The following is a 13,242-nucleotide window of genomic DNA, read 5'->3' on the forward strand; positions in this document are numbered from 1 at the left end:
TTAAAGTCCAACAGGTTTATTTGGTAGCACAAGCCACTAGCTTTCGGAGCGTTGCTCCTTCGTCAGGTGAGTGGGAGTTCTGTTCACAAACAGGGCAGATAAAGACACAAACTCAATTTACAAAATAATGGTTAGAATGCGAGTCTTTACAGGTAATCAAGTCTTAAAAGGTACAGACATGTGAGTGGAGAGAGGGCCAAGCACAGGTTAAAGAGATGTGTATTGTCTCCAGCCGGGACAGTTAGTGAGATTTTGCAAGCCCAGGCAAGTCGTGGGGGTTACAAATAGCGTGACAAGATCCCGGTTGAGACCGTCCTCATGTGTGCGGAACTCGGCTATCAGTTACTGCTCAACGACTCTGCGTTGGTGTGTCGTGAAGGCTGCCTTGGAGAACGCTTACCTGAAGATCAGAGGCCGAATGCCCATGACTGCTGAAGTGTTCCCCAACAGGAAGAGAACAGTCTTGCCTGGTGATTGTCGAGCGGTGTTCATTCATCCGTTGTCGTAGTGTCTGCATGGTCTCCCCAATGTACCATGCCTCGGGACACCCTTTACTGCAGCGTATCAGGTAGACAACGTTGGCCGACTTGCAAGAGTATGTACCGTGTACCTGGTGGATGGTGTTCTCACGTGAGATGATGGCATCCGTGTCGATGAGCCAGTACGTCTTGCAGAGGTTGCTGTGGCAGGGTTGTATGGTGCCGTGGTCGCTGTTCTCCTGAAGGCTGGGTAGTTTGCTGCGGACAGAGTACCCTTCGTCGCCCAGTACTTCCCCGGAGCGGAGAAGCTACGACATCTTCTCCGGAGCCTTCAACACGTCATTGATGAAGATGAGCATCTCGCCAAGGCCACCCCCACACCCCCACTTCTTGCCTTCAAATAACCGCACAACCTCAAACAGACCATTGTCCGCAGCAAATTATCCAGCCTTCAGGAGAACAGTGACCATGACACCACACAACCCTGCCACAGCAACCTCTGCAAGATCTGCCAGATCATCGACACGGATGCCATCATCTCACGTGAGAACACCATCTACCAGGTACACGGTACATACACTTGCAACTCGGCCAACGTTGTCTACCTGATACGCTGCAGGAAAGGATGTCCCGAGGCATGGTACATTGGGGAGACCATGCAGACACGACGACAATGGATGAATGAACACCGCTCGACAATCACCAGGCAGGACTGTTCTCTTCCTGTTGGGGAACACTTCAGCGGTCACGGGCATTCGGCCTCTGATCTTCGGGTAAGCGTTCTCCAAGGCGGCCTTCACGACACACGACAACGCAGAGTCGCTGAGCAGAGACTGATAGCCAAGTTCCGCGCACGAGGACGGCCTCAACCGGGATCTTGGGTTCATGTCACACTATCTGTAACCCCCACGACTTGCCTGGGCTTGCAAAATCTCACTAACTGTCCTGGCTGGAGTTAATACACATCTCTTTAACCTGTGCTTAACCCTCTCTCCACTCACATTGTCTGTACCTTTAAGACTTGATTACCTGTAAAGACTCGCATTCCAACATTATTTTGTAAATTGAGTTTGTGTCTTTATATGCTCTGTTTGTGAACAGAACTCCCACTCACCTGAAGAAGGAGCAGCACTCCGAAAGCTAGTGGCTTTTGCTACCAAATAAACCTGTTGGACTTTAACCTGGTGTTGTGAGACTTCTTACTGTCCTTAGACAGTAACAGAGGGTTTCAGGGTCCCGGTAAAGTCTCCGTCCACATCCCCATTAAATTCCACATTTCTGAACCATAGAACCCTCAGAGAATCATAGAATCCCGACAGTGCAGAAGGAGGCCATTCAGCCCATCGAGTCTGCACTGACCGCAATCCCACCCAGGCCCTATCCCCATAACCCCATGCATTTACCCTAGCTCATCCCCCTGACACGAAGGGGCAATTTAGCGTGGACAATTCACCTGCACATTTTTGGAGTGTGGGAGGAAACTGGAGCACTCGGAGGAAACCCACGCAGAGACGGGGAGACTCCGCACAGACAGTGACCCGATTGGGAATCAAACCTGGGTTCCTGGAGCTGTGAGGCAGCAGCGCTAGCCACTCTGCTGCCCAACTTACCCCCTTATTCTATTCTGCTGCCCGATTGGTCTCCGAGACATGAGAATAATTTGCCTGGGATTTTACCCCGTGTTGCTCAGTTTAAGCTTGTTTAAAAGTAGCCTGCTTCACATTCACACCGACAGGCTTTACCTTCCCATTTAAGATCCAGTCATCTGAAAACTCTCCTTCGAAGCTGGTGTCATCCTCGGAAAGCAGGATACCGTAACCCTGGACAAGAGAAGCAGCCACACAATGATTGATCAGAACATACAGAGTAAGCGCCCCCTCTTCCCCCTCCACAGAGTGAACCTCCCCTCGCCCCCTCCACAGAGCGAACCCCCCCTTGCCCCCTCCACAGAGTGAGCCCCCCGCCACGCCCCCTCCGCAGAGTAGGCCAGCCCCCCTCACCCCCTCCACAGAGTGAGCCACCCCCCCTCACCCCCTCCACCCCTCCCGCTCCACAGAGTGAGCCCTCCTCGCCCACAGAATGAGACTCCCTCTGCCCCCCACCCCCTCCACAGAATGAGGCTCCCTCTACAGAGTTAGCCCCCCTCTTCCCACCGCCCCCTCCACAGAGTGAGCCCCCCCGCAGAGTGAGGCTCCCTCTCCCCTCGCCACAGGACGGGAAGGTCCACATTTGGATCAACAATTTACCAGTTGGAGCAGCTGCTTCAGGCTGCCAGGGGCTGAAGGGGAGGGGACGGCCAACAGGAATGGATACTGAGGCCTGGATAGAGTAGACCCGGAGAGGATGTTTCCACGAGTGGGAGGGACTAGAATCATAGAATCCCTAAAGATGGCCGTTCGGCCCATCGAGTCTGTACCGACTACAATCCCACCCAGGCCCTATTCCCATAACCCCACACATTTACCCTGCTACTCCCCCTGACACTTGGGGCAGTTTAGCATGGCCAATCCACCTAACCCACACATCTTTGGACTGTGGGAGGAAACCGGAGGAAACCCACGCAGACACGGGGAGAACGTGCAAACTCCACACAGACAGTGACCCAAGGCTGGAATTGAACCTGGGTCCCCAGGGCTGTGAGGCAGCAGTGCTAACCACCGTGCCGCCCCAGACTAGAAATTAAGGGCACAACCTCAGAGTGAAGCACAACCTCAAACTGAGATGAGGAATTTCTTCAGCCAGAGAGTGGTGAATCTGTGGAACTCATTGCCACAGAGGGCTGTGAAGGCCAGGTCACTGAATGACTTTAAGACAGAGACAGATAGGTTCTTGATCAATCAGGGGGTCAAGGGTTACAGGGAGAAGGCTGGAGAATGGGGATGAGAAAAATATCAGCCATGATTGAATGACGGAGCAGACTCGATGGGCCGAGTGGTCTAATTCTGCTCCTATACCTTATTGCAAGGCCAGTCTCAGAGGCGGATGTGAAGTTCAGATCCAGCAGGGAGAGTGCGCAGGTTTGCATCGAGCCCAGTGACGTGGAGGAAAACTCACCACCATCTTATTGTTGCTGAAGGCCCCCTCGTAATACAAGCCAAACTGAGTGACCACAACTCCGTTGCCATGGCGAGCGTCATCGATCCACGTGCCCATATACTTCTCACCTCTGGAACAAGCAAGACAGCTGTGTTTGTGCGAGGAAAACAGCTCCTTGGTTAATCAAGGTTGTGATTGGATGAAATCTGGCCGCTCCCCCTCCCCTCCCTCCCCCCACAAAAAAAACAAAATGGCTCCCCGCACAGCTGCAGACGTCTGAAAGTAGAATGTCCAAGTCTGTCAGTATTTGTAGAAGATAGGCAGGGCAGCAGGAAAGGGCTCTCTGACACATATAGGCAGTAACTGAGCAAAACAGAAAGGGAAGAGCAGATGACAGCAAGGGAGAGCACAAGGAGTGAGGGAGGACATGAAACAGAGATTTGGGGGGGGGGGGGGGGGAGCAGGCACAGAATTCCGATAGCAACATGCCAAATAAACCCAGCGACACGGAAACATCGCTTCCGTGAAAGAGCCAACATCAAAACCCGTGCTGACTTCTGTGTACGGATCCACCTACCTTAACCCAGGTGCTTCAAGTACATGGCCTATACATTATCATGGCTGATCATCCAACTCAATAGCCGGATCCCCCCTTCCCCCCTCCCCATATCCTTTGATCCCCTTCACCCCAAGAACTCTGTCTAACTCCTTCTTGAAAACATACAATGTTTTGGCCTCAACGACTTTCTGTGGTCGCGAATTCCACAGGCTCACCACTCTCTGGGGTGAAGAAATGTCTCCTCATCTCTGTCCTAAATGGTCTACCCCGAATCCTCAGACTGACTCCTGGTTCTGGACACCCCGCTGTCAGGAACATCCTCCCTGCATCTACCCGGTCTAGTCCTGTTCGAAATTTATCGGTTTCTGAGGGATCCTTATGTCTGCTTAGCTCTGTTTGCTTCACTAATGCAAAGACTCCATTTTAAGATAATTCTGCCTATGCAATTACGTTTAAATGCTAAGCTTTTAAAGCGAACTTGACCACATTTTAAAACATTAGCTAGAACAGTTGACTGCATTTTTTGAAAGTACAATGCCAGCAGTAACAGACCTTTTCATAAGCCAAAACAAAGATTTCATAGAAGCTTCTGCAAGTTGTTTATGCAGCTTGAGACAGCATGTGCCGAGCAACTTCATCACACAGACAATGAATCTCATATATTGTAGTTTTTAGCTTATGGTTTCAGTTTTGGGTCAAGTCTGTTCGAGACCTGTTCAGTATGTTTGGAGTTCTTTGACCAGTATAGGACTGGCTTTTGCCAGTATCTCTCTCTCTTTCTCGTTTGTTTTCACTTTCTGTAATGTGTTCATTTTAAGATTATTTCAATCAAAGAAATTCAACTGTGATTCAATGCTGTTTTAGTCCATTCTGAGGAATAAATTGATCCTACAGTTGCTACGAGATCCCCATCATTCCTCTGAACCCCAGTGAACCCCAGGGGCGGCACGGTAGCACAGTGGTTAGCACTGCTGCTTCACAGCTCCAGGGACCTGGGTTCGATTCCTGGCTTGGGTCACTGTCTGTGTGGAGTTTGCACATTCTCCTCGTGTCTGCGTGGGTTTCCTCCGGGTGCTCCGGTTTCCTCCCACAGTCCAAAGATGTGCGGGTTAGGTTGATTGGCCATGCTAAAATTGCCCCTTAGTGTCCTGAGATGTGTAGGTTAGAGGGATTAGTGGGTAAAATATGTAGGGATATGGGGGTGGGGCCTGGGTAGGATTGCGGTCGGTGCAGACTCGATGGGCCGAATGGCCTCTTTCTGTACTGTAGGGTTTCTATGATTTCTATGAATATAATCCTAATCAACACAATCACTCTTCAGTCCTGCCATCTCAGGAAATCAAATCAGGCAAACGTTCTGTGCACTCTCGCCATAGCAAGAACATCCTTCCTCAGATATGGAGACCCAAACTGCACACAATATTCCGGGTGTGGCCTCACCAAGGCCCTGAATAATTGCAGCAAGACATTCCTGCTCCTATACTCGAATCCTCTCACTATGAGGGGCAATATACCATTTGCCTTTTTTTTTCTGCCTGCTGTACCCGCGTGCTTACCTTCTTTAACCCAGGTCGACCCTTTCGACAGTTATAATGGAATCTGATTCTAACTCAGGGGGTGTGTTCCAGGTCATTAGAACTCTTTTTCGCGCCTCTTCCCTAGCTGCTGAAACCCCGTCTGTAGGACCCTGACCTTCCTTCTTTCCTGTGTAAACAGTTCCAATGTGGACCCCAACCCCCACCCCTCTCCTTGCAGAATATCCTGCTGCCTTCCAGTGAAGTCCTTTAGCCTGGCACCAGATTGCAGGAATGTCCGTCTGTTGCCGATTACCAAAACAAAGGAGATAGTCATCGACTTCAGGAAGCGCAGTGGAGGGCATGCCCGTCTACACCAATGGGATTGAACAGGAAAGGGTTGAGAGTTTCAAGGTGTTCAGATCACCAACAATCTGTCCTGGTCCCTCCACACAGACGCTATAGTTAAGAAAGCCCACCAATGCCTCTACCTTCTCAGGAGGCGAAGGAAATTTGGCACGTTGGCTACGACTCTCACCAACTTTTACAGAACCCACGCACCCCGGACATTCTCTCTTCCACCTTCTTCCGTCAGGAAAAAGATACAAAAATCTGAGATCACGTATCAACCGACTCAAGAACAGCTTCTTCCCTGCTGCTGCCAGACTTTTGAATGGACCTACCTCGCATTAAATTGATCTTTCTCTACACCCTAGCCAAGACTATAACACTACATTCTGCACTCTCTCCTTTCCTTCTCTTTGTCTATATAGTGCACAAGAAGCAATACTTTTCACTGCACACTAATACATGTGACAATAATAAATCAAATTGAATCCCTTAGGATGTCCCCCCACCACTGTGCTGTGGATGGGAGCTATACTACACACCCAGAGGTGCTGATACTCTCATCAGTATTCAGTGCTCAAAAACTGGCTGGGCAAGCTTCACACACCCGGCTTTGAGATGGCCGCTTACTTATTATCCTCCTAGTCATAGAAACCTTACAGTGCAGAAGGAGGCCATTCAGCCCATTGAGTTAGCACCAACAACAATCCCACTCGGACCCTATTCCCGTAACCCCACATATTACCCTGCTAATCCGCCTGACACTAAGGGTCAATTTAGCATGGCCAATCCACCTAACCCGCACAGCTTTGGACTGTGGGAGGAAACCCACGCAGACACGGGGAGAACATGCAGACTCCACACAGACAGCGACCCAAGCCTGAATCGTACCCGGGTCCCTGGCGCTGTGAGGCAGCAGTGCGAACCACTATGTCGCCCCCATTGCAGGATGAAATCCTCCCGGAAGGTGCAAGCCAAGAAAACGTTCAGGCCGGAATCTTAGCATTGTTCACGTTGGCGGATTTCCCCAATTTCACCCTCCCCCCCCCCAGCCATGGTGATCAGAGGTTTGGCTGGCCACCAAATTCTCCGACTTAGCCGCAGTGGCATTAACGGCAGGTGAGACCGTGCCCTGAAGCTTTTCCCTGCCTCCCAATAACAGCAGCCCCTCCTGGAGTTCAGAAACGCGGGGGTCAAGCAGAAGCTGTTTGCCAGGACGTGCATGGCACGGACGGTGCAGCAACAGGTCTCAGCTGTCCAGCCACTCGACAAAAATAACCATTTCTTTACTGAGCATTTTCACTCCTTTCCTCGTTCTGTTTTACCGCAACACCTTGAAATTACTCAACCCCTGTCCCTCCTGCACCCCACAGTGCAGAAGGAGGCCATTTGGCCCATCGAATCTGCACTGACCACAATCCCACCCAGGTCCTATTTCCGTAACCCCACAATTTACCCTGCTAATCCCCCTGACACTAGGGGCAAGTTAGCATGGCCAATCCACCTAATCCGCACATCTTTGGGCTGAGGGGGGAAACCAGAGCACCCGGAGGAAACCCACGCAGACACGGGGAGAACGTGCAAATTTCACAGACAGTGACCCGAGTCTGGAATTGAACCCGGGTTCCTGGCGGTGAGGCAGCAGTGCTAACGACTGTGCCACCAGTCTTGGAAGCTCAGAAAGTGACACATTTACACTCGCTAGAAGTGACACATTCAGATACAGGGACCTGCTCAAGTCTTGCGACATTTTTAAAAAGTTTGCGTTGGGGCTTGGGGAGCCTGTCGTTCTCCCCCCCATTGCTATCTCCATGGCAATGCCTTGGCCAGATTCCTTTTCTCCTGTGGTATAAATTGTGATAGCTTGAAATTCGGCATTCTTGTGTTTGTCCTGACGAGTGCAAGAGGAAAAACTTTGACAGCATGTTTCTTTTTCTCTAGCAATGTAAAATTCTGTGCCATCAAGCAATTTCAAATGCACTTGATCAGCCGCAGCACTTTGGACGCTCCGCAGAATTGGATGGCGCTATAGAAATTCAAGTCTTCCTTTCTCAGGGAGGACTTTGGAAGTGACGGAGTTGGGCAGGAGGACAGGACATTTGCAGGAGACATGCTCGTTACGTTGGGGCAGATGGCTTTGGGATGGTACATGGAAAATAAAGTTTATTTATCAGTTACAAGTAGGCTTACATTAATACTGCAGTGAAGTTACAGTGAAAATCCCCAAGTCACCACACTCCGGCGTCTGTTTGGGTACATTGAGGGAGAATTCAGCATGGCCAATGAACCTAACCAGCTCCTATTTATTGACTACAGCTCAGCCTTCAATACCATTATTCCCATGAAACTCATCTCCAAACTCCATGACCTGGGCCTCGGCACCTCCCTCTGCGACTGGATCCTGAACTTCCTGACCCACAGACCACAATCAGTAAGGACAGGCAACAACACCTCCTCCACGATCATCCTCAACACCGGTACCCCACAAGGCTGTGTTCTCAGCCCCCTACTATACTCCTTATGCACCTATGACTGTGCGGCCAAATTCCCCTCCAATTCGATCTTCAAGTTTGCTGACGACACCACCATAGTGGGTCAGATCTCAAACAATGACGAGACAAAGTACAGGAATGAGATAGAGAATCTGGTGAACTGGTGCGGCAACAATAATCTCTCCCTCAATGTCAACAAAATGAAGGAGATTGTCATTGACTTCAGGAAGCGCAAAGGAGAACATGTCCCTGTCGACATCAACGGGAACGAAGTAGAAATGGTCGAGAGCTTCAAGTTTTTAGGTGTCCAGATCACCAACAACCTGTCCTGGTCCCCCCCATGCCGACACTATAGTTAAGAAAGCCCACCAATGCCTCTACTTTCAAAGGAGGCTAAGGAAATTTGGTATGTCAGCTACGACTCTCACCAACTTTTACAGATGCCCCATAGAAAACATTCTTTCTGATTGTATCACAGCTTGGTATGGCTCCTGCTCTGCCCAAGACCGCAAGAAACTACAAAAGATCGTGAATGTGGCCCAATCCATCACGCAAACCAGCCTCCCATCCATTGGCTCTGTCTACACTTCGCGCTGCCTCGGCAAAGCAGCCAGCATAATTAAGGACCCTATGTGCCCCAGATTTTCTCTCTTCCACCTTCTTCCGTTGGGAAAAGGATACGGAAATCTGAGGTCACGTACCAACCGACTCAAGAACAGCTTCTTCCCTGCTGCCATCAGGGAACGGATGTTTGAATGGACCTACCTCGCATTAAGTTGATCTTTCTCTACACCCTAGCTATGACTGTAAACTACATTCTGCACTCTCTCCTTTCCTTCTCCATGAACAGATGTCAGAGGTAGGTTCTTTGCTCAGAGTAGTAAGGGCGTGGAATGCCCTGCCTGCAGCAGTAGTGGACTCGTCAACATTAAGGGCATTTAAATGGTCATTGGATAAGCATATGGATGATAATGGAATAGTGTAGGTTAGATGGGCTTTAGATTGGTTTCACAGGTCGGCGCAACATTGAGGGCCGAAGGGCCTGTACTGCGCTGTAATGTTCTATGTTCTATAGGGACAGACACCACATAGACAACAATCCTGAACCGTATGCGAGCCCCCCCCCTCCCCCAGTTGTGATCCATGTCTCAGAGCGCCACTCGCCATTGTCCTATATCTCTCACCCCTCAATTTATGTCCCCTCGTGCTAGCCAACACCATCCGAGGAAAAAGGCTCTCACTGTCCACCCTATCTAATCCTCTGATCATCTTGTATGCCTCTATTAAGTCACCTCTTAACCTTCTTCTCTCTAACGAAAACAGCCTCAAGTCACTCAGCCTTTCCTCATAAGACCTTCCCACCATACCAGGTAACATCCTGGTAAATCTCCTCTGCACCCTTTCCAATGCTTCCACATCCTTCCTATAATGCGGCGACCAGAACTGTACGCAATACTCCAAATGCGGCCACCCCAGAGTTTTGTACGGCTGCAACATGACATCATGGCTCCGAAACTCAATCCCTCTACCAATAAAAGCTAACACACTGTATGCCTTCTTAACAACCCTATCAACCTGGGTGCCAACTTTCAGGGATCTATGCACATGGACACCGAGATCTCTCTGCTCATCCACACTACCAAGTATCTTACCATTAGCCCAGTACTCTGTATTCTTGTTACTCCTTCCAAAGTGAATCACCTCACACTTTTCCGCATTAAACTCCATTTGCCACCTCTCAGCCCAGCTCTGCAGCTTATCTATGTCCCTCTGTTACCTGCAACATCCTTCCACACTGTCCACAACTCCACCGACTTTAGTGTCATCCGCAAATTTACTAACCCATCCTTCTACGCCCTCATCCAGGTCATTTATAAAAATGACAAACAGCAGTGAGTCACCCGACTTGAGGGGATCAATGGGAACGGACAGAGAGTGATCACCCCAGAGGGTGGCGTCCTCCCTCAGGCAGATTGATTGGCACCATATCTACAAACATTCAATCCCTCCACCACCGACGCTCAGTAGCAGCAGTGTTTGCCATCTACAAAATGCATTGCAGCATCTCACCGAAGCTCCTTAGGCAGCACCTTCCAAACCCACAACCACTCCCATCTAGAAGGACAAGGGCAGCAGATACCTGGGAACACCACCACCTGGAGGTTCCCCTCCAAGTCACTCACTATCCTGACTTGGAAATATATCCCTGTTCCTTCACTGTCGCTGGGTCAAAATCCTGGCACTCCCTCTCTAACAGCACTGTGGGTATACCTACACAACAGGGACAGCAGCAGTTCAAGGCGGCAGCTCACCACCACCTTCTCAAGGGGCAATTAGGGATGGATAATAAATGCTGGCCTCGCCAGTGTCACCCACATCCCAAGAATGAATTTTAAAAATAAGAAGCAATGCTGGGATATTTTTAGGGAGGGAGGGGAGGGAATTATAGCTGCAGAGAGCTGTTTAATGGCCAGGGTGAACGGACTGGGTAAAGTTCACCATTCTGTGAAGCTGAATCAGACACAGGAAGCACAAAACCTCACTTAATGAGTCCAAAAGCGACCACAGGAGCAAAAGAGAGCAGAGGTTGCGCACCCAGACACAAAGGCTCTGTAGGCAGCGGGCCAGCTGGTTCAGCCGGTCAGGCTAGACAGGAACAGGAAGAGCAACAAGACAGCTAACCTCAATCAGATGGCATTTGGAGAACTGAGAGTTGTCCCGCTGCCCTTCAGCTGAGAGGGGGTGGGGGAAGAATCCAGCCAAACTTTCTGACGCTAATCTACTGGACAAAGGCTCAGATACTCACAATGGTTGAATCAGCAATTCACACTCACTGAGGCGGTTCACCACAAGACAAAATGGCGGCCAGGGGGCCGCAATGTAACCAAGCAGGGGTGGGATTGGATCAAAAACAGAAAATGCTGGAAAATCTCAGCAGGCCTGACGGCATCTGTGGAGAGAGAATAGAACCAACGTTTCGGGTCTGGACGACCCTTTGTCAGGGATATCGATCTGGATTGGGAAGAAACCAGCAATGGACGCGCGACAATCTGGCAACAGATTTATTAACACCAGGATCACAAACGGTGCGATGTTTTTGGACGCCTGTACTTTGAATAAAATACCTGGCTCCCACCTGTAATGAGTTACAGTCCCCAACTGCTGATTAGACCCCAGTCTGGTGCAGGGCCTCACTCGGGCAAGGGTTATGTTTCCGTTCAGCCGGGTCAGGCTGCTGGACAGGGTGCCATGCAAGGGGGAGGTGTTCCATGCATGGAGGGGAGGGGGCGGGGAGAAGAGGGGTAAAGAAACGGACAGTGCCTGGGCTCACCCTGTGCCTCCCTCTGGCTGCTCAATGAGGTGCGCTGACGGTGGCGCCTGGGATGTCCATGGCCAGGACCACCCCACCCTCCTGGCTGGGGGAGGACGTGTGACAGCGGGCGTCCTGCAAGGGGACAAGAAGAGTCAGAGAAGTAAAAAGCGGAGAGAAAATAAAACAAGAGTGGATTCTGCTCACCGCCCAGCCTCTCCACGCATTTCCGCTGTCCTCACCCTCTCGGGGGGTGGGGGACAGTCCCGACCACCCGGACCTTCCCCTGGCTTCTCCCGAACACTTTCCCCAAGTGGCAACCCTTGCACGAGCGCTTGGAAATAGGAAAGCTATTCCACTGCAGGGAGCGTCGTAGACAAACCCTTCCACAGCTGAGGTAGACGGACCCACAGGGGTCAGGGAGTGGAGAGCCAATGTCCTCCTGCTTAACCCAGGCCGACCGTCAGACCCCTGACTACTGACGGAGCACAGGTCAGAGGTCAAGCAAGGCCTTTGGGCTAACCCAGCTGCCAACGGTCGCCCCACCAGAGACAGGAGCTTTCTTCCTGTCCTCCCGGGAGTGTCGCTCTCAAAGGGGTCCACGTGGAAGTCGATGCCAGGAGTTCACGTGAACACGACAAGGATAAATGGAAAAGGCTTCGGAGGCAAGTCACGAGAGAGTCAGGCCGACTGTTGTTGACTCAACAGGAGAAGAACAAACATAGGAGGAGTTATTACAGGGGCGCTGACTTTAAACAGGAGCCGGACGTCCGGCTTACCAAAAAGAGATGAAGGCTAAAAAGACAGATGTAAACTTCCGGAACGCTGCAGGCCTGCTGGGAATGTCCGGACTGTATGGAGCAGGAAGCAAATGGTCAGTCAGCCCTGATATCCCATTGGCCGCAGCGTTTAACAGATAACTCTTAGAGTGGAGGCGGAGGGCGCTGGGAATGGAATTACTGCGGAATTGGAATGTTGGCCTCTGGGAGTTCATTCTGGAGCCGGTCACCTGGGGTGGGAGCTGTGGTAGGATTGGTGAGGAGTGGGTTTAATAGAAGCAGCTCAGTTTGCTCCCTATCCCATTCCCATCTCTGGATCACATCCAGGAATCGGATTGGCACAGTGTACGGCATGTGATTAGACCCGTATGTTATTACGCATCATTAACTTCCGCACAATCCTTTAGGGTTCTCAAAAGTTGGTGGAACTGATGATTTTCAAACAATTTGGAGACTTTACACCCAAGGTCTCCGGAATCAGGAGCAGGGGTAGGCCATTCGGCCCTGCTCTGGCACTCGATAAGATCATTCCTGATTGTGGTCTCAACTCCACATCCCTGCCCACTTCCCATAACCCTCCCCATAACCCTCCCCTCCCTTGTCAATCAAAAATCTGACTCATTTAGCCTTAAATCTATTTAAGGATCCAGGATTCACTGCTCCCTGGGTAAGAGAACTCCACAGACTAAAGTCCCTCTTGACAGAAAAAAAAATTCTCATCTCAG

General features: G+C 50.7%; 1 protein-coding gene across 5 annotated transcripts in view; it reads right to left on the reverse strand.

Moving 5' to 3' along the window:
* Positions 1-13,242, reverse strand: part of als2b (alsin Rho guanine nucleotide exchange factor ALS2 b) — a 123,316-nt gene that overhangs the window by 29,437 nt on the left and 80,637 nt on the right. For 3 of the 5 annotated variants that reach the window (XM_078229080.1, XM_078229078.1, XM_078229079.1), the window contains 3 exons: positions 11,760-11,873; positions 3,534-3,645; positions 2,222-2,299 (listed from right to left, as the gene is read on the reverse strand). In XM_078229080.1, the coding sequence (XP_078085206.1) occupies positions 2,222-2,299; positions 3,534-3,645; positions 11,760-11,873 (304 nt within the window). The remainder of the gene's footprint in view (positions 1-2,221; positions 2,300-3,533; positions 3,646-11,759; positions 11,874-13,242) is intronic. The other 2 variants (XM_078229082.1, XM_078229081.1) reach the window with 1 other exon arrangement.

Source organism: Mustelus asterias, chromosome 14 (assembly GCF_964213995.1).
Source record: "Mustelus asterias chromosome 14, sMusAst1.hap1.1, whole genome shotgun sequence".
NCBI lineage: Eukaryota > Metazoa > Chordata > Chondrichthyes > Carcharhiniformes > Triakidae > Mustelus > Mustelus asterias.